Genomic DNA, 22,712 nt, shown 5'->3' with positions numbered 1-22,712 from the left:
CTGGGTTTAAAGATTTGATGATCAATGCCTCATGAATTTTGGTTTCGAATTCGGACAAACACTTACGTACAATTTTGAAAGACTGCAATGACGGTTTATTATTTGAGCACGATTGGCAGTTTCTAATATGGTCTTTAATTGCGCTGTTTTTATTAAAATTAGCTAAATTCAAATGCTCTCCCACTCTCGTCACCAAATGTCGCGTGGTCATACCAATGTATGACGATCTCGCATCATGCGAGCAAGTGAACTTATACACGACGTTAGAACATAAGCGGAAAGGAGTTTCGGACTTTAACTGAAAATAATAACCAGCTTTAAATGTTTTATAAACGGGAAAAATCTTAACGTTAAACTTCAATGCAATAAATCTGGACAAACTTGTGGCAAAACGTTTGGATTCCTTGCCAACAAACGGAATTGTTAGAAAGTTTTTGAAATCAGGCTCCTCAACTGGAGACGTAGTGGAAACCGAATTCAAAAACCCTCTTAGAACTTTATTAAAAAACCAAGTCGGATAATGATTAGCACCAAAGTATGAGCGTAATTTATTAATTTCATTAATAAATTACGTTATATAATATCATTAATAAAATAATAAATTACATTAATAAATTAATGAAACTAATAAATTATCCTCATACTTTGGTGCTAATCATTATCCGACTTGGTTTTTTAATAAGGTTCTAAGAGGGTTTTTGAATTCGGTTTCCACTACGTCTCCAGTTGAGGAGCCTGATTTCAAAAACTTTCTAACAATCCCGTTTGTTGGCAAGGAATCCAAACGTTTTGCCACAAGTTTGTCCAGATTTATTGCATTGAAGTTTAACGTTAAGATTTTTCCCGTTTATAAAACATTTAAAGCTGGTTATTATATTCAGTTAAAGTCCGAAACTCCTTTCCGCTTATGTTCTAACGTCGTGTATAAGTTCACTTGCTCGCATGATGCGAGATCGTCATACATTGGTATGACCACGCGACATTTGGTGACGAGAGTGGGAGAGCATTTGAATTTAGCTAATTTTAATAAAAACAGTGCAATTAAAGACCATATTAGAAACTGCCAATCGTGCTCAAATAATAAACCGTCATTGCAGTCTTTCAAAATTGTACGTAAGTGTTTGTCCGAATTCGAAACCAAAATTCATGAGGCATTGATCATCAAATCTTTAAACCCAGGGCTCAACAGACAATTATTTGCTTGCGGAGCTTCTTACCTTTTAACAGTTTTTTGATTGAATTATCACGTCTTGTGCTTTTCGCATTACTTTGTTTTGTGCCACTAGCTCTTGTGCTTCTGTCTTTCTTGCGTAATCTGCCTGAGTCCTTGTCTGAACAATCAATTAATTTTACCTCTGAAATACTTGACCCGTTGTGCTGTGTAATTTTCAGTTATCATTTTGTTTGAGCGAGACAGTTTCTCAAATGTTTAGATTTGACCATATTTTTGCTGTGATACTATATGATTCTTTAGCATTTCTTTTAATAATGTATTTTTTCTTATAGGCTTGAAAAGGGCTATATGACTAGCCGAAAACGTTCGCTTGTTGTTTTTTGTTTTTATAATGTTAAATGTAGTGTTGTTGCTTAGTTATGTCTGTTTATGGTTTAAAAGAGTTACCTCTCTACCCAAATTGTATTGTCTATTTTATTTTACAAATCTTGCCAAAAGTATGTTTCAACTGGTATAAAAAAAAATTAAACCGAAAATTAGCCTAAATGTCAAACATCGTTTTCTTATGGCCGGTCCGCAACTTTAGTTTTATTTTAAAATCGGTCCGTGAGAGAAAAAAGGTTGTGGACCGCTGATCTGGTATGAAAATGTAATGCTTGTTGTGATTTTTGTTCCGTTAGAATGCGCTGTTGAGCAGTTTACCAGTTTGAAATCGCAATGTTACAATTTTAATAGTGTCAGTGACATGTGCACCACACAAGGCCTGAGGCTAAATTCTACCATATAAACATAGCCCACCTACACTACTTTAAACTTTAAACAAAAACAAAGCGTAATCCTTTGCTACTGGAAGGCTAAGCAGCCAAATTCTAATGATACCAAATAAATGATGTGTTTTGGTCAAACTTATTTGATATATTGGTGAATGCATAAGCTACATGTTAATTCAGTAGCTACATAACAAGGTAGCCTACAAGAGTTTAATCTCAGAACTATCTCTAGGGCAATGCTTTTCAACTTTTTTGGAATCAAGGAACACTTTGTGCATAAAAATAATCTTGCAAAACACAAAAAGAAATCTTTTTTAGAGGCAATAAAATAAACAACACAATAACAATTGATTCACTTCTAGTTTTTCTTAGTGCGACAACTGGGCCTGTTTGGATGAGCACAAAGTTGATGCTTGGGTAGGAATTGCAAAAACACAAACGCGAAGTTCTTATGGTTGTGTTCCATGAAACACCGGTCGACCTAATAGATTTTTTGCGGATCATCTGACGATCTTTCAAAGAACACAATAGTGTTTTCCGCGGACTACAGGTTGAAAATCACTAGTATAGGGTTTGAATCATAAGGAGGAAGTACAGCAATAAGGATCGTGCGTTGCTCGAAGACAAAAGTCTTGAAACTTTATAGATAGAAACAACAAAGTATGAAAGAAAGCCAATTAAAACTAGATTTTCTGCACATAATCACGCCATTTGTGGCGAAAGCTATTTACATGCTTCTCATATCATAAACTTATTCCAAATAATAACGACATAATATTGAATAGCATAAGTTTGCAATTATCGTTTTGTTACCATAAATGATAATGTTACAACATAGAGCAGCGTCATCAAATACTTTGAAGTTATTTTCCATCATAGTATATCAAGTAATTGAAATTCCAGGAATAAGGAAAGTTTAAAAGACTCTGTACAAAACTTTCAGTTTGCTGGCACACACTATTTAATAAGTGTGGAATCTGATCTATGCAGCTTTTGTCGAAGCGTACAAAGGATGCGAGAGTGGAGATAAAAGTATTTGTCTTTATGTACAGCGTCTCTGCATTTAAAATACAGTAAGAGTGAGCAAGGTGAAAAGTTCAAATCAATACATTGAATCGGCACTGGTAAAAGTAAAACTAAGTAAATACGAAGTCGATTGTTCTGGTTTACACCTGTACTGATGTACCTGTCACCATCAATCAATATTCGTCTGTGTCAAGCGTTTCTTCTATTTAATCCAATAAATTATCTTTTATATTATAAGTTAAATGTATTACAACGTTAAATTGTGTTTAAAATGCGTCCTTTTTTACTGTTTCACTTAACAGCCACCGCTTGCTCTCAACGGTTTTTGGTCACATTATGACGATTGACCCAGCATGGGCCGATCAAACCAAATATTTGAAGACTGGCCAAGAATGAACGTATGCTCAGATCAAATGGCTCGCTGATGCATTGAGTTTCAACATATTTATTTTCGTTGTTTTCTTCGCTACATTAAGATTACTTAGCTTGGCCATTAAAAGTCATCACAATTTCCACTTTTGAAAGCCGATGTTTTCATGTCGTGATTAAATTTTATGAAATTTCCTCCTGGTCTTATGCTCAAGTTTTGCTCATACACAAATTGGACGTTGCTGTTTTACGCCACACTAGTTCTTTGGGTTTGACTGTAGTAGTTAATGCACATTCCAAAAGCACAAACGTGATGACTTGCATTGGTTTGTGTGCTGACAAAATTATTCTGAACAAAATAGTTAGCAACAAAAGGCATTTCGCTGTGACAACAAAATAGGCAAATCCAGTGATTTTTGCATTGATAGGTTGTTGAAATCCAAAGTTTAAAAGTTCAATTTGAGAAAAGTAAGTTAAGTTTAGCCTAAGAAGAACATTCAAAGTATGCTAGAAATTTGCTAGTTTTATTTTTCCTGAAAATTGTTTTTGGGCCTTATTTCGTATGATTTCTCTACTAGTACTAATTTTTTTCGGAAGCCTTGTCTATGTCATAAATGCAACTTCTTAATGGTTATTCGAAGTTAAATCATAAACGCCAAACATTCCGCGATAATAATTAATCAATGGAGAATAACTGGTCAACTTGTATGTCAGAAATGAAAGCGGATTTAATCTAAGCAATCTAACAGTTTAATTTAAGCTTATTGCTTTTTTTAATCTCACAAAAAGATCTTTGGTTTAATAGGCTGCATCCAATAGACGGTTCCGTGTCTCGTGAAATAAGCAGATTAACAAAAATATCTCAGAAGATACTAACCTCAAAATAAAATAAAATAATAAAGATTAGAATTTCACAACAATTGCAAAAACAATCTTTTCATGGTTATAATTTACATTTATCAACTTTGAAAATTAATTTAGTTGAAAAGAAGCCTAGAAGCATTACATTTTTTATACTCAAAACAAAATTGAAAATAATTTTTTGTATAGCTCTATCATTTTTTGCGAATGGTTTGATTTGCTTTGCAGGCGATTAGTTCACATAAGTTTTTCCAAACCGACTGGAGACATGAAGGTAAAAATGTTTTCAAAGCTTCCCAGACAACAAATCAGTCATTTTTTACATTGATTCAACGTCTGCAGACATTGAATCAATGTAAAAAACGACTGATTTGTTGTCTAGGTATTTCTCAATTAAGCTTACTTTTTGTGTTCAATCAATTAGGTTCGAGCCAATGTTGGACCCAAAGTATGTCAAAAGGAAATGTGTCATTTATTCAAGTAGTTTATTTCGCCGGAGTGACGTTTTTCTCTCTCTACATGTTCAGTTGCACATGTCGTTGTGTTTTGTGGCTAAAGCAAATTGACCTTAACAATAAACAAAAACTTGGTCACTACACAATGTCAGTTTTTTCAGTTCTCTTCGTCTTTCGTATTAGAAGTTATTTTTAAACTACATTTTTCATCGGGATCAGATGTCCTGGCATTTCTTGAACAGCTACTTGATAGTAGTAGTATGGCTATACTTTGTTTATAGCCTTAAAAAGAAATGTTTTAGTAAAACTTTATTTTGAAAGCTACTGTTTTTTATCATGTGCTCCTAATTAAACAAATGCCGTTAGATTTTAGGAACAAAATATAAGCAGATAGCTTTGGCAACTACTATTTACGCATGGTATTCAATTAAGCTTATACGATTTTCCACTTCATTAGAGATAAGAACCTTAATTCTCCGGCAATTACACCAATCTAAGTTTAATCTGCTCAATAACTTGCCTTTTGCAGGTGGTGTTAATTGCACTATTAACCGATTTTTTGCCTTCTGATTAATACAACTGAGTATAAGAACATTTATGCACGAGTCAACAATGGGTCATTAAAATTATTGTTTCCTCAGTTATTCCAAAAAAAAATCAAACCATTTAATCTACCATGCAAGCTATAAAAGTCTTCTATTAACTACCCGTTATTCAGAGTTTGTTTGTATGTAGGCTACTACAGTATATGCCAACCATTCCTTGTGATCGATAAAAATCAGAGTAACATTTTTGAAATGTCACTTTGACAGTAGTAAGGAATTTAGAACTGTTGTTTTTTTGTTATAAAAAGCTTTATCAACCAAGCATCATTGCCTTTTTTGAGCATGTAAATTTATTGTACAGAGTCATTGCATAAACAGTAAACACGTTGCGTCTTGTATAGTAACAGCACAGTACTTCACAATTAAGCTTACAGAACAGGTGGGAGTCAACACTGTCATCTAAAAAGTCCTTGATGCAATGTTAGAATACAATGTTTCACTCAATAAAATATTCTTTTTGTGATTTCTTCAGAAAGGCAACCAATAAAAAATTACAAGGCATATAGTAATACAATTGGTTACTCAAAATTGACATATCACAATAAAATCTCACATAGCCTACTTGACATACGGACAACATTGTAAACTTAAGACACCAATGGGTCCATTGCAGACCAAACACTTTCAAAACCCTAAGCCTAAGGTTTCTGGTGAGGACAAAAAACGTAAGTAGATTTGTTCGACATGGGTATAATAAAGAAGACCAGCCAGTAAGCAGTCTACTACAGTACAAGAGTGAAGCGGCAAAAGGGGAAATCGACAAGATTGACAGAGCAAACGGAAACAATGTTGAAAGGTTGCAGTTTTAACTCAAAAGTCGAATTCTGTCAAAGATTCTTTATTTGAGAGCAATTTACGCGCATTAAATTTTACATTGATTGAATTTTATAATTCCTCATTCAAAAATGTTGTATTTCGGTAAAGTTTTGTTTACATCATCAAAACAAGGCAGAATATCTAAAAACAATATTTTTAATAATTAGTGTGTTCAAAACGACAATTCACATTTTCTTTCTTTGGTCTATTTTTGTAAGCTGCTACCTAATCACTATATAACTTCAATAAGATTTTAGTTTTTTTCAGCCAGCAAAAGTTTCCTTTTTTATGTTGTTTCAAAGTCGTTTTAAACATTGAACCATAAGCCGGTGGTTTAACCATGCAAAACATACAAAACTCCTTACAAAGCTTCAACTTCAGTAATACTGGGCATTGCTTCAGCCATTGCTTGAAGGAGAGGCACAACAATTATTGTAATCTAAAGCTAAAAGTTTTTAATAAAAAAACAACAAAGTTTCTTTAAAATTGCAGCCTGTTAGACGCGCTTATCCAGGCTATGTAATCGGATTATGGAAAAGGACCTTTATCTCCGGACATGTAATTCTTCACCTTGAGTTATAAGTATAATGATTTGTGTACTGTTTCAACTTGAAAATTTCGAGTACATTGCCCATTTTCATTATACACTTCTTGATAAATAGGAACAGAGCAAATAGAAGCAATGAAAAACATCACCTGATAAAGATCTTTACACCTCAGCATGATGATTCCTTGTTAGGCTATTCAAGTTTAATCAACATCAACTGCTTAAAAAACCTCTTTTTATTGTTTATTGGCACTTTATTAAACAGTGGGGATTTATTAAACAGTGGGGATGATCATTAACCTATTCTTAGCAAAGAAGAGCACAGCTAACGCTTCTACTCTTTTTAGTAGAAGCCTTTTAAAACTAAAACAGGCAACTCATTAGTTAACTTTAAACGCCCAATGCAAATGTTTTTTGAAAAATTATTTTTGTGTCACAATGATATCCATTTCAAAGTGCACTATAACCGAGTGTAAAAAGTTATTGTAAAACAAAAGCATTTATGTCGTGTGAAGACACAAAAAAGTACGTACTGTCCTTAATGGGCATGATAGCAAACACATAGGTACCCGAAAGCAAATGCTATCAGCTGGTTTGTGTTCAATGAAGTTAATATAAGCAAAGACATTGACGACCTTAAAAAACTCTTTTAATCAAAGTGGATTCCATACCTTGGAGGCGAGGTGTTTGGGCCTGCAAATACGGCAGTAGCCACCAAATAGACGATTAATTGAGCTTAGAGTAATTATAAGACATTCACGAAATCATATAAACATTTACAAATGACATTATGAACATTCAAAATCATTAACTTTTCCCATGATTTTACTTGATGGAGCGTGAGTTTACAATAGTCAAAGAAAAGTCTCACATGAGATTGCTTCTCCCGGTATCGAGGTTAATATCATTACCAAAGGCCCATTTGTTTCATAAGATGTATTTTTATAAAGATTACTTTTTGGATTATTGGGTTGAAGTTAAGTTTGAACACTAGCAAATTGTTAATAGGGTGGCTTTAAAAACAAGTTTGAGAAGCATTGATCTGAGGCATGCCTCAGAAACATATTGTTGATTCAAATAATTCTTTCATTTTTCAAGCATACACAAGGAAGTAGGCTAACTTGCATAACTTGATCTCTAATATTATTTTTCGCTTGAGCAAGATGAAATATCTGATGCAGAAGAGTCAAGATTATTTATCATTCGTCTATCAATATTGTTTTTATTGTAATTAAAAGAACTTATACTTAGCTCTCTGAGGAAATTACCGAATCGAAAGTCAGTAGTCAGGTTATCAGCTGACTGACTATATGACCCAACAGCAGCAGCAGCAGCAAGGCCAGAAAATAGACTACTTTGCCAAAATGGATATATTCCAGAACTGCCTCTTGAAGTTTGATGTTGTTGACCAGAGCCATAGGAAGAGGATACAAATGTGGGTAAGTTGGTAAGTTGAGCTGGAGGTGGTATTCCAGATGGAAAAAGTAGATTTTTTGCACCCGGAGGAATCTGAAACGCTCTTGGAGTGCTTGCTGCTGAAGAAGAGATGAAGTTTGGTTGGCCAAACAATGGTTGCAAACAGAGACTTCCATGGGATGACTTTGCAGCGGCGGAAAAGTTGGAACACAGATTAAGTTTGGAAAGATCGTTGTTTGACGAAGGACTGCTTCGTTTTTCACTTGTTGGTAAGAAGCACTCTCCTAAACATTACAGAAAAGTTTATGAGTTGCATTTAAAAACTGATTTGTCGTTTGCTCGAAAAAAAGTTCAACAGACACACAAGTTGAAATAGCAATGTATAAGTCACATAAATGTAGGAAAATTGCAAATTATTAACATTATCTTTCTCATATATTGTACAATCCAATCTTACATAAAAAAATGTTTTGAAATTGGACTTTGACGTCTCCATTCTTTACACAAACAAGGTTTCAGGCAGCACAAAAGCACAACCATGGGCTCATGATAGATAAAAGTTTATTTAATGTTCTTATGCCTAGTTCAGTAGGTATCGTTTCACTCGCATAAAGTACTTGTTATAGAACACATAAATATTGTTAGGTATCGTGCTCACCATTCTGTGCCTCTGTTGTGTGGTTAAGCTTTCTTTTTAATGCTCTACCAACGAGCGTTTTGTCCTCTTTCTTTTCTATATCATTCAACACCTATGAATGATAAATGTAAGCTATGAGATAAAATATAAGTGTTTTTAACTAGTTGATTAAAACAAATTGTGAGTTTTCCTTGTACGCACAGTGCACAGACATCAAAAATATATGAAGTAACATCTCAACACTCACATTTTCAGTAGCTGTGACAAAATCACCGCCACATTCATTCAGCAAGCGTTTCAAATAGGAACTTGCATGGTTTGGAAAAATCCGGCATAGCATGTCCAAGTAGTCAACTTCACTAAAAAAGAAAGATAGCCTAATTGCCATGTTATTTTCTGCTTGGGCTGCATTGTTACACTTTATCAGCGATATATAACAGTAACATATCAACAGAAAAACTATCAATGCCAAAAATGCGTAATATATGTTGAAATAATTTCAATTCAACATATTTACCTACATCATCAAACTTTTTGTTATTCATCATGAGTCGCCATCTCTCCTTGCAGCAAATTACACAACAACATGCGTTTTATTGCTTTATAAATTTCGATTTTGTGCCATTTTTATTTAGCGTCATCAAACTGGGCCCAGTCAATTGTTAGCTGTTAGTTTAAAAACATAAAAATGAATAAAAAATATATAGTTCATTTACACAAATATATTACAATTCATAACTAGTTATTACTGGAGTTAAACTGTTTATAACAACTGGTTGTATTTTAATTTTATAATAATCATGGAGGCCATTAAAAACTATCAAAACCCAAACTATGTTGCAGTTTTAATTCAACGTTGAACTACGTTGCAAGTCAAAAGATTGTATGCATGAGCAACCTATAAGGTCACGTTTTTCTCCTCACTTTAATTATTTAAAAAAATCTAAGCCGAAAGCTTTATATTTTCTTATAAAATTGACACTAGAGGTTGTTTTACTGGCAAAAAGTGGCATGAATGGAAACTGTGGTTCCCATCTCGCATGCCTTAGAGGCTTAGATCAATGTGAAGATGTGCCTTGTAAAAATTACCTTTGATCATTTTCCAAACACCTGCTATTTCTACAGGCCTGTGGCGTGGACACCAATGGAGATTGTGACTCTTTTTCTTCGCAACTTGAATTTGACAAAGATTTTCTTTTATTTTCCATTACGTTTTCACTTGCTGAAGAAAGACCGCCGTACATCTTTTCGTCATCATCAGCAAATGGTGAACACATGTTGACGTGATGTGCATGTGTTGATTCCAACAAGCTGTTTGGTTTATGCTTTTTTGTTGACGGAGATAATGACAAGGTATCAGTTGGTGATAGAGATTCTGGAGTTTTTGATTGGTAATTTTCATGATTTTCCATCAATCCTTTTCCTGAAGAATACATAGGTACAGCGTTTCATAAATAGGAAAATCAACTTATCAAATACTCATTTAGAAATTTCTGTGTTTTATACTTCTAAAGATTCGTAGACAATTGCTGGTGAAGTGTCAAAGCTTTATATCAATCTATTTTCAAATTATTGCTTTTTAAAAAACAAAAAATTATCAATTACCAACTGGTTCCATAGCTGCATTTTTATCAAGACAAGATTGCTCATCAATGAGATTTTTTGAATACAGTGCGTTGGAGAATATCGGAAGAGCTTGTAAATGTTGAGGAGGAAATTGGATAACGGCTGGAGCACTCCTGCAAAGAACCTCAAGTTCTTTGGATTCGTTTTCTTCTTGGGCTTGTTGCCGACGTAAAGCCACCTAGATGAAAAGACATTTCATTTTGAATAGGTTTAAAAACGTACGAAGCTGTGATAATATACACACCTGTTTCAGTACATCAAATATAAGTAGCCTAATGTCCTTTGTGCCAACTAATAGAGTCAAAAAAGGTTGTTGAAAATTACGCGAAAAATAAATTCAGTTTATTTTTGAAACTATAAGCTGCATCGCTGTATGCTTGCATAATGCTTTCAATACTCCAGTTAGCAAGCGCCATTTTGAAATTTTACAACTGGTACCTTACTGTTTGTAGAGCAAGAAGTTGGAGTAACTAATTACAGCATTTTTATGTAAAAAGAGCACTTTTTAAGGTAACATAGACCAAGATATGTGCAGATTCCAAAATGAACCGCCGCGCACCAAAATTTCACAAGTTGTAACGACAAGAATGTTGCTTTTACTAAGACGGGTATCCAAATAAAAGTATATCACAGTATTGTACTGAATAATGTTGCAGTGAATGAGCTAAAGGCAAATCATAACAACTTTTGTCAAAGTGCAGTAAATGCTAGACCTCTTCTGCAGGCATGCCATTTTCTAGAAATTGCATACGTATGCAAACATCTTACAGTAGCCTACATATAGGCTACTTTCTTTTACAAAACAAATTGGCAAAACTGAGTATTGTTGATTTGCTGATCTTAATGGAATTTTATAATTCAATTCGTTTTGGAGATGAAGTTTATCCATTAAAACCAAATATTTCTATTTAGATTTAGTATTTTAGTCTGTTATCCAAATTCTTCATTTATTGTTATACTGCACATAAAGTTAATCTTTCACGATATTGTATTTGCATATTATACTTTTGTTTTGATACGGGCTACTTTTAATGGCAAAAACATAGCTTTCACATTGAGGCTTATTCTTTATTCCACAAATATACCACTTAAAATTCATAACATAACTGCAGACTGGGGTACTGCTTAAACATCAAGTAGTTTTGTTGTTATGTAATTTCGTGAAAAAGAAAAAAACAAAAAAGTATGTAATTTAGTTGGTTTAACACATTTTGCACTAAAAAATGGTTATTAAACCATTTTAATTTAACAATTTTTTTGTTTCTAATTACAGTAATCAATAGATGTGTACAGTAGTATACAGCACACTAAATAAGAAATATGCTCACCTGAGCTGCCATAACTCGTTGCCTCTCGGCTATCAAGCTGCATTTCGGACACATGCAATCCTTCCATCTGCAGTATCTTTTGTGTCCTTTCAGGGCGCTGACAACGCCATGGTTCCGACATCTTGCACATTTTGGAGTTCTCGGATATTTGTCACCACCTCGGAGAAATAAAGCTGCAGTCGCGGGATTGGAAGCGTTTTTTTGCAGGCGATGATACTCAGATTTTGCCGATGTTGCTTGATGAGTAGTCATTATGTTCACTAGCAAACAATTCTTTGAAATATTTTACAAATAAAGTTTCTAAACACATACGACGATACAATTTTTTTTTATATGTTTTTCGACTTCTTATTGCATATTTTATTCACAATATTTAAAACCAGATTTTACCAAAAACTACTTAAATGTTGTACTTAAACCAAGCTGACCAAGAAAGGGTAACATATATCTTCTGACAGATGCCAAACCCACAACGATGCTTTGGTATAAACGACTCGGTCACATGTCTTGCGATAATGTAACTCAAATTATTTTTACCAGAGTCGGTCAAACTTTATACAACTAAAAATCGAGTTTGATCTGCCAAATTATCTTCAGTTAAAAGTTAATTGAATAAAATCAACCTGGTATCCTTTTTATTTGTTTTTTAATGTTTGTCTGATATCACAGCAAGTCAACGATGCAATTTAAAATATATTTTTTACTCATTTCAATTTCGCCGTTTCCGTTTCAGAACCAATGTATCGCATCAGCTCGGCTGCTTTGAATAACATTCAAACACAAATCTACATTTGTCATATATCGCATTCATATTTCTTTTTTCGTTTTGAATGTTCTTTATTCTATTTCCGGACGAGGCGTTCTTTTTTGTTATGAGTATTCAACTGGTTGCTCTGAACTAAAATTAAAAGTGCTTTTGTGATTATTTAAGGTGTTAGACATACGAGACGTACAATGGAATGAACATGCACAAAAATTTGATGCATCTTTTGAGGAGTTAAAATGTGTTTGCATTTGATCAGTGTTCTTCGCAAATAAACAAAAATAAGCGACATCGCTGACGAACAACTTTCGTTGGATCGGAATTTGCGTATGATCAATCTGTTTTCAAAAATCCCTTCAGGAAAACTCAAAAGTGGATGTAAGTTAGCATTAGCGTATTGGCCATAAATAGAAACTGCTGGAAATGGAATGAGCAAATTAAACATATAATCATTCTACATCAAACCTGAGAAAGCTTAGACGCGTTTGACTGAGAGTGTTCTGGGCACTGTGCATGATACAAAACGATGAAGTTCATTTCCAGATTGTACCAGGCATTGTGGAAACTCCACTTTAAACTTGTTGGGGCACACTTTGGAAACTCCAAAGTTGTTGAGATGGAAAAGAGTAAAAAGATTGACTAAATTCATGGGATAACCTTCCACTTACTGATGGATTGCATGGCAGTGATATTAATTTCGTGCTCGCTTATTTGTTGAAACGTTTGTTCAGAGGAATAAATCTCTGCCTCAACTGTTACGTTTCAACTATATAGAAATTATACGCACTCTTGAACGTTGATTAAATTTCTATATCCCCTTATCGAGCTTGATTCATAATTGCTTACAAAGCATGATAAGCTTTTTCAATTATTCATATAGATTTGCAGTTGTCAATAAACACTTACGTGCATGACAGCCTCAATACATTACTGATAGCCTACAATCTCTAAAAAATAATTCACTTTGTCTTATTTCTAAAGTAAATTATTTTAATCAAAAAATAAAGAGCCCAAAATGTAGATACTAAACTCATGTTCAGCAAACAAACGTTTCGAAAAACGTTTGCTGAAAATGAGTTTAACACCTACATTTTGAGCTCTTTATTTTTAATTAGATTAAGCAAACGCTCGACCACATTGCCCCAAAATAACTTTCTTTTTATTGTTATTAATTTAACGTGTGTTGACATAGAATAGAATCGAGTATGACAAATCAATTGAATGGCTGCTCGACACCTGCCCAAACATCTAGACCGCGTCGCCGCCACTGCCCAAGGGTGGTAAAAGGCAGAGCCCCTCGACCCTTGGAGTGGCGAAGAAGGTTCAAACGAAGAAGAAGACATCAAGACAATTATAAACCTCAATGATCGACCTGGTTGTTTGCCAGTCGCTTTTCGATTTCAAATCTGTATGAACAAATAAGCAATTATAATGAATAATACTGTAATGTAAATCAATAATAGGCTACTATTAATGAGTATTGGCGGTGGGATGCCGCAGCGGATAAGGCGCTCGCATTCCAAATATGCAATCCTGGTTCGACTCCCAGCTTAAGCTTGGTTGCTTAACACCGCTCACTTCTACCCAGGGTGTAATAAATTTGGTGGGCGTAGTTGCTGGAGGAAAGGCAGCCGAGAGAAAGGAACTGCCCACCCTTACTCTCGTTAGTGCCGAAGGCTTAGTATAATGAGAACCTTATCTTCTCATACCTGACACTTGAATCGAGTATGGGACCACCTTTACTTTTTTTTTTTACTGTAACGCATAGATTGAGTACATTCATAAAATTTGACTTTTGCTAATGATTTTTGTTTTTTCTTATCAGTTTGCTGGAATATTTTTAACAGCCTAAAACTTTAATCACGTGGTGCAGGATTTTGTGCTTTTTAATTTTTTTTGTTTTCTTTTATTGCTCTTTTCGATAGCGGCCTACATTTAACATGCAGGCCTATATATTTCTAAACTTATTTGAATATTGCCAAATTATATTTAGTTAAGTTGCAACTAATAATTTTGTATTTTTGCTCCTAATATGCGATTACATATATTGCAATTTTTACTGGCAACCCTGGTCTTTTAAATTTACCATCTGGGGCATGAAATCTCGTCAGTTTTATATAAACAGATAATAAACTTCCTACTACCATGATTGATATGTATATTAATTGTTAAGTTTAACGAATAACCAATCAAATAGAATTAATGTAGAGTAAATGGAGATTCTATTTGAACAAAAACCTTGCCGAAATCCCAGCAATGATAAACGAGTGTGTTGAGGTATCATTAATGAAGAGCTCTTTTCATAAACACCTATGCTATATACACACTAGGTTTCTGGTGTAAGTTTCGTAAAACCATTTAAGGTTTTAATTCATTTGTATTTCTATGATAAAATAAAGGCTAAAGTTGGTAATGCTCAGTCTTGGGTTCATACGTGTGTGTGTATGTGTGTGTGTGTGTGTGTGTGTGTGTGTGTGTGTGTGTGTGTGTGTGTGTGTGTGTGTGTGTGTGTGTGTGTGTGTGTGTGTGTGTGTGTGTGTGTGTGTGTGTGTGTGTGTGTGTGTGTGTGTGTGTGTGTGTGTGTGTGTGTGTGTGTTTTACTTCATTAATAATAATACTGTTTTATCTTGGCTCATTGCAATAACATTAACTACACTGCAAATCTCAGATGCGATACAACGGAACAACAGAGCTGCTCCCCTTATGTTTGACATCCCATGAAGTGTCTCGCTGAAGCACAGCAGCGTGCACCGGAGCGGCATCGAAACGATGTCCTTTCGAACAAAAGGATACTCACGAAAACATACTTACAAAAACAACATACACACATATGCTTGTACAATACATACTTACAAAGATATGTTATTCTCAAGCTGTTTGTTACCCTAATGTTGCTGCAATTAAAACTAAAAACATCACTGCAGGTAAAAATATTCCTCTGCAAAATTGCTAAAATAATCTGAACTGTCTTATCGGCCGACATTGACTTAATCTTTGATAAGCTTGAAACTTTTATTCCAGCGTAGGTTCTTGTTGAAGAAAGATGTTGTTTTTTCACCATCTTATGCGCATAAAAAAATGTTGGCTTCATCACTTGGTTAAACGAAAAGTTTCTGTAAGGATTTCAGCTCAAGATTCACCTAATCTACTTACATTTATATCTTTAATTTCATACAATTTCTCTGACAACATTTTTAAAAGATTAAAGATGACTCGCCGCGTGTTTACTTGGGTTTTAAACTTTGCTTTTAAGGCTACCAACATACAAGAAATAAGCAAGGGTTAAAAGTTCAGTGGAAATATTTGCAAAGCAAGAAGTTTCAACAAGAAAATTATTGCTATTATTGAATCTGATATTCAAGTTTGTTCACTCTCTGGCAATGAATGAATCCGTTGACTTCGGTTTAAATCGAATTCACACAGATTTTCGACATTTTGCTTTTTATCAACGTAAAGAAGCGTTGGACAAACGTAAAAATTGCGATGTGAGATGAGTTCATTTGTGGATGTCCAAATTCAGCGCTGAGATTTGTAATAAAAGCAACTGCCAGCAAAACCAAATATTTGACCATTTACCCGCAAAATTACTGTCGCCGTCTGAAAACGTTTCTCCCAATTTCTTCAAGTGAACGTTAAATGATGACAACTCTCATTGGTAAAATTTATTTTCATTGTCACCAAAAAACTTTAAATCATTAAAGGATTAACCAGCAAATTGTTGTAAATTAAACCTTTACACATGTTTTTTCTTGATTGTTTTTACTGGTCGGAATTTTGTGTAAATAATTATGTATTTTAGCAACAAATTGCGTTTTCTCAAATTGTGTAGTCAACGGCTGTGTATTTCTCTCCATTATTCATTTTTATTGAAATTGTTAAATTAGCAATTTTGCGAAGTCGATTTTCAGCGGAAAAATGATTATGATTAAAACTGTTTATTTTCACCCTCTGCGGGTAACGAAAACATCATGATTTCTGATTGGCAACGGGCTAGGCTTGAGCTTATCCGTGAAACATTAAAGTTGCAATTTTTAAGATTAACGAGAGTACAAGGCATTTCTAAAAAAATTAGCTTAAAAAAGTTCAGAAATTTACCAAAACACAAAAGCTACATGCCCTGACCCGAGTTTTGACACATTTTCAAAACTTTTTAAAAAATTTTTTTATTTAAAAAGAAAATCTTTTAAGTTCTTCACTTGAAAATTAAACATTTGTATCAACGGAGTCTTTGCATGATAGAGGTTTGATGTGGTAAAAAGTCGGAAAGAGAATAGAACTTGTGATTATATCGAATATTGCAAACAAACATTACAAAACTATGCGTCTGATGCTCTTCAAAAAGATGGGATACTTATTTTGAGGCACCTCTTCGTACAAGGTGAAATACTGAACACAGGACTAGAACCGCAGACTGCTTGTAAAGTTATTTTGGAATTTTTATTTTGTTGCGACTACATTTCAACTCAGCACAGGTGGTTGCTTTCAAAAGTTTTATTAGATTTTGTTTAGACTTAAGTAATCAGCATTAATGTTTGTCATTCCTGTTTGTTAGGCATTAAGTAGCCTATGGTCCCGGATATGTAGCATATGATCTCAGATGTAGATGTTTTTGAGATTGTTGTTATGGCGTTTATGGTCTATCAATCAAGTAGAATTAGAAAAGTAAAAAAGCTTCATATGCAATGTATTACAAAAAAAAGACAACATTAAATAGATGTACGACTTTTATCCATGTTACATCGTAGAACCACCTAAAAACCACCATATGAAAGTGAAGGTTATGTGGGATTGTTTAGTGTATGGAGGTTACACGTGATGTAATTTGAAAAATCGGCATAAAAAAGAGCATTGGTGTTAAAATAACGCCAACGCAAGAGAAGCAAAGAAAAGAAGCTATGGATTATTATTAGCAGTGCGTATAAGTGTGAATTATAGAATATTAAATTAAAACGGTGCTGAATGCTATTAATGCAATGATCGAGATTTAATAATGCAATGCATTTTAATAATGCAATGCAATGATCTGATATGGAAATATCATCACCCTGCTTCAGAAGAGCTTGTAGTTTGTGTATGCTTCTCTGAGTTTGGTTATACAGTAGCCTACATGGTACATCTAAATAAATTCATTTTATTTCTTTCAGTAGCATAGCTCACATGTGTAAATCTTTTGCCTTTATAGTGATCATTTTTTCAAATAGTCTTGATAGTTTGTAGTGCAGTACTGCGTACTGCAGATATTTCATAAAATCATCTTTTATTTTTCTTCTTTTTAAACTTTATACTGCTGTAACGCTCATACGACTAAATGCCATCAACACATCTTCTTCAATAGGTTTAATACATTTTGCACATAACAAGGTTATGTGTATTTATAATGCGCTGAATCCATCGCCGATATGCGTTGTTGTCAGCACTTTATAAAGCAGACAGTGTTAGTGCAGTCGTAGCCTATATAGAGGCGCTGCCGAATAAACTACTTCACTAAATCCATTCCTTTGCTAAGCCCCAAGGATAAATAAGACTCCGCTCTGTAAATTACTTTTAATAGTTTTTTTTGAGACCCGACAGGGTATCTAACCCGTGCCTACCGATGCAGAAGCAGACACTCTAACCACTTGTAAAGCCGCCGATGCGACTGGATAACCAATGACATGAGCAAAATTGAGAATATAATGAGAAGTAAGATGAGGATAAGTTCACAGATCTCATGGAGCTGAGCTAAGAAAATCAAATCATCGCTTCAAATGACGTCGGTTCGACACCAACCGAAAACTATCTGGCTTGTCTTTGTTCGCATAACGATAAAAGACGTCAGCAATTATAAACTTCAATATGAAGTTCGGCATTCCAATCAACCAGTAGGCTATAAACATCTTATTCTCAAATGTAAACCTTGACTCCGTCAAAAAAAACAAAACAATGTTATTGTTTGCTTACAACTTGCAGGCGCTTCGTCTCTTTGTACTAAGCAAACAATAAAAAGGAAAAACGTCCTGTGAGATATTTACAGGCCTATATCAAATTTATAATTTCTGTTTTATTTTACTTTGTTATAAATTATGCATCCACGGAAATTTATCAACAATTTTTAAGGCTGTTGAGATAAGGCAACTGTCTTTGTGTAAATTTGCGATTATGTCTCAATTGTATAACTTTGGAAAATCAATTTTGCCTTTTCCGTTTTTTAAATGTAGAAAGATGAAAAAATGTTAAATCCATTAATCTACATTTGACTGTAAAACTTAAAACTTGTGCCTGACGCGTGCGGCTCCAAGAAGCGATAAAACCTCGAATATTTATGTTCATCAATAATTAAAATAACTGACATAATGCATAAACAACACAGGATGAGTTCCTTTGCTTATTCATATCAATGACAAAATATAAACGAGCTTTATGTATTTTATATTTTGTCATCAATTTCTATTGTAGTAGGTACATTCGGTTGGGTTTGACTTTTCATTACAGACGGAACTGGCAGAAATTCAATCAAAAAATGTAAGTTTGTTGAACTTTCCTGTTATCACAAGTGTTGCCATTATTTGAAGAATTTTTAGGCAATGACAAGGCTATTGATTTTTAATAATTGCATTTTTGACTGAAAAGTAACGTAAATTCGGCAATTAGCATAAACTTTGGCAAAACTACTTTGCATCAATGATTGATTAGAATTAGACTTCCCAAGGTTGTATATTCATAAAGTTAGCACTAACCCAGTGATGGGATTCATATGGATTCAAATGGGTTTGGGTTAACAAGATCTAAATATCATTAAAGTTATGCAAACCAATTTTCGTTGTTACAGATGACATAGAGTATGGGCTCTAATGATCAACGACGGTTTAGAACTTTACGCTGATTAAGGATATTGGATTTTTTTAACGTATCCAGGCTTCGTGCTCTGTGGTTGAAGATTTGCGTTAAGTGGACAGAAAGGTTAGAAAGCCAATTTTCGTGTTCACCGTCAAACACGTCATTAAAGTGTTCCGTCAAAGGCACAGTCTCATGCTTTTGAGCGGTGTTGCTAGGACTGTTACTACTCGATTTTGCAGACGACTTTTAGCAGTGCTGTCCCACTTACAGTAATTTGGTAAGTTTTCTCGCATTTCGTGTTTAATGTAGAATTAGTGTCCTTCAAAGGCCGGATAATGGCCAGATGTACAGCCAAAAACGTTTGGTATTTTGTTTCATTTATGATGTAAAATACCGTGTTGTTACAGAGTTTGTTTGCTAATGGTTGAAAAAAGTAGCCTCTCTACCCACACTGAATTTCTGGTAGCGGTCAGCAATCAATTAAGGGTTTGTTTATAAAACAAATAAGTAAAATAAAATAGATGGTTTAACTACTAGTTTCATCATTATCTCTTATACTCAACGTCGAAGAACGGCATTACTGTAATACAGTTGCTGTTCTATAGTGTGCAGTCAGCCAGGGGCTTCGTCAGGGGGGGAAGGAACAATGGAAATATATTTTACATAAACATTTTACCCTCTGTGGCAGCATTACTTGACATAGTTTTACTTAGAGGGTTTTACTATTAATTTAGGTTGCAAGTACTTTCAAAATGCGCAAAATTTACGGTATTCTTTTTAAAAAAATTGGGGAAACTCCCCCAGATCCCCTTAGGAATGTTCTCATTTGGCGACTTGTTTCCTGGCTTACTGAATTCTTTGCTTATCCCCGCTCCTCCAAAATAATGTGCTGGCTACGCCTCCGCAGTCAGTCTTGACGCTACGAAGATTATTCCTTCTACTGAAAACAGTTTCCCGTTCAGAGACATTGCAGATTTTAGTTCACAAGTACTAACTCTAACTGCCATCGAAAATAGCGGGCATGAGATTAAGTCTATGCCCTGTGCGTCAATGGTTCAAAGCGTGTAAGCAAGTATACAAATTGCAAACTGCTAGAATTTAAGCCGTGATGCTGCAGATATACCATATAGCTCGTACCAGCAACATTTAAAAGTAATGATAAAATTTTGTTATTTACTGAAGCCAAAGTTCCTAGTTGAACAAAACTCATCTTTTATAATTTTCCAACAGGTTAAGGCGAAGAAACAAGAGTCAATCCAGAATTTTGTGATATTAATTTCTAACTAACATCTTAAATGTGTAGATGATACTTGTGAAGCATGACAGCAAAATTCATCATTTTTTGTCAAATCATGAAGAAGTGGCACTATCCACAACTACCACAACAGCTGAAACACAATACTGCTTTGATAAAGTACACACGTTGGACTGCCTCATAACACCAGACATTTTTACATTAATATTACGGTAAAGTAGCTAAAATTTTACTTAACTTTATAGTTTAAAAATCTCTAACTTGTGAGACTGTTATGCAAGTTTAGACTTGCCGTGAATTTTAATCAATTTCACTCATAAAGTGTTTTGGAATGCCATTTGTATGAAAGATCCAACACTTATGTTTTGTCGCTATTCCTTTAATCTTAGAAAATGAGCACACAAGTTAAGAAGCTCTCATGTGCGGTTGCATTATGCCTTTTGCCATTGATGTCTTTGAAACTTCAACTTAGCCATTGATAAAAAAAAAGATAATAATTATTTCAATCAAAAGTGTAATTCACATGAAAATTATTTAATAAATCCCATCAAAACTACAGAAAAAGTTTTCAAAGCCAAGGGATTATTTTTGCCATTGCGAAAACACTCTCACCAGTTTCTTTGTAGGTTGTAGGATCTAAGCTACAAAACGATCAAATTAAATTGTTTCTTCTTTTGTAACTTTTGTCAGATCCTACTAAGAGTGAAAAAGATTGTCAAGATTTTTTGAATAACAGGAACTTGATTTGCACAAAAATTTTAAGTATAAACACAAGTCAAATACATATTTATGCGCTAGCATTTTTGGTTGGCTTCACACAAAAAAGCGATGTACCTGAACCGCTATAAAGAGAAATTATTATCAGTGTTCAGACCACACAATTGGTCTTGTTTATAAACCTTCTTCCGAACACTGCTAAAAGTTAAAATCAATAATATAAACGTGATGTGAAGCATAACTGGTGATTTCATAAAATATACATGCGACAGTGTGTATGAAACAGCTTTAAATAATTTAACAGCAAACTTTGAAAGTGTGCAAAATTTACAGGAAATTTATCCAACGCATCAGGATTAATAATTCAGCATAGGATTTATGCTAATGTTGTAACTTTGATATGAGCCCACAAACATGTCAAACATAGGAAAAGCAGATTGTTGTTGAACCATCAGCGGTTGGACACAAGAAGTTTGTTGTTACTGTTTGTGCGAGCATCGAATGCGGAAGTTTTAGCTGTGGTTTTGCACTTTTTCTTTACAGCGTAAGTGCTGCGATTCAACCCAATTGACAGGAAGAGAAGCGGACAAGTTGTAGCTAAATTTGCGTTTATGTAACAAATAAAAATACTCAATAGAAAACAAAATCGGTGTTTACGAATACATCAATTGAAAAATATTTTTTCACCAACAAATTCTTTATAGAGTTATGATATTAGCTAAAAGCAGTGGAAAGATTATTTTGAAAAAGATATATTACCTTTTTTATTTCCTTTATATTTCGTTTTCTTAAGTTAAACCAGCTAATCTCTCAGTTTTATCGCTTAACATCAACTAATCAAACTGTGATAGTGCCTTGACTCTTTATGGCATTTATTAATGCTGGTGTTCTGAAAAACATGTTTCGTAGTCATATTGTACTAAGCCTAGTGACAAATTTTAAAAAAAGTGAGGAAGTATGAGTTTTGTATATCGCAACATTATTTACTTTTTATCATAAAGAAAACACCAGTGGAAGCAATTTCTTACCATTATTTAAACACTAATCAAAAGTATTCCATGTAAAATGGCCTTGTAAGATATACAGTATAAGGTAAAGGTAACAATTTTTGCACTTTTAGACCTAAAAGGCCCATTTTGATAATGATTGAAATAAAATTATTACAACAATATTGCACGACCAACCGTCACCATAAAAGATATAGGCTACGCATTAAAATCACAAACATCGAAGCAAGATTTAAAAAAATAGACTATTAGCCTATCACGCAGCAAACTGATGTTCGATAGACATTTATGCAAAACTTAAACTGGTCCAGTAGCCTTAGTCAACAGATATCAACATAATGAGATTTGATGCTAGAAGTATCTTACCTATACATTAAAGTTTCACAACAGTTTTTATAACTCTGTTGGGAACTTTTTAATAAGTTACCCTGAACGTTTTTTAAAAAAGCAGCTAAAACACACTATTTTGCCTATCAGAATCAGTAATTCAGCCATTAAAGGCATGATCTCAATGCAGCAAAATT

The 22,712-nt window shown here is 34.0% G+C and overlaps 1 protein-coding gene across 1 annotated transcript; it reads right to left on the bottom strand.

The window, feature by feature from the left end:
* Positions 1-7,766: 7,766 nt before the first annotated feature.
* LOC145771080 (doublesex- and mab-3-related transcription factor A1-like) lies at positions 7,767-11,882 on the bottom strand. The gene is made up of 6 exons (XM_082582822.1): positions 11,631-11,882; positions 10,282-10,480; positions 9,766-10,099; positions 8,924-9,035; positions 8,698-8,788; positions 7,767-8,323 (listed from the first exon to the last, which is right to left on the bottom strand). The coding sequence occupies exons 1-6, from the start codon at positions 11,880-11,882 to the stop codon at positions 7,767-7,769; spliced, it is 1,545 nt and encodes a 514-aa protein (XP_082438948.1).
* Positions 11,883-22,712: the final 10,830 nt, after the last annotated feature.

Source organism: Aplidium turbinatum, chromosome 5, assembly GCF_918807975.1.
Source record: "Aplidium turbinatum chromosome 5, kaAplTurb1.1, whole genome shotgun sequence".
NCBI lineage: Eukaryota > Metazoa > Chordata > Ascidiacea > Aplousobranchia > Polyclinidae > Aplidium > Aplidium turbinatum.
Note: the sequence above shows the minus strand (reverse complement) of the source record. Positions and strands in the feature narration are given on the sequence as shown.

What these genes read in the sequence shown, in the direction of transcription:
- LOC145771080 (XM_082582822.1), bottom strand. Translation starts at nt 11,882, where the DNA reads ATGACTACTCATCAAGCAACATCGGCAAAATCTGAGTATCATCGCCTG. An exon ending in TGCAGCTATGGAACCAGTTG is followed by an intron (nt 10,100 to 10,281) that starts GTAATTGATAAT and finishes TGTATTCTTCAG; the next exon opens with GAAAAGGATTGATGGAAAAT. An exon ending in TGTTTGGAAAATGATCAAAG is followed by an intron (nt 9,036 to 9,765) that starts GTAATTTTTACA and finishes TTTCTTTTTTAG; the next exon opens with TGAAGTTGACTACTTGGACA.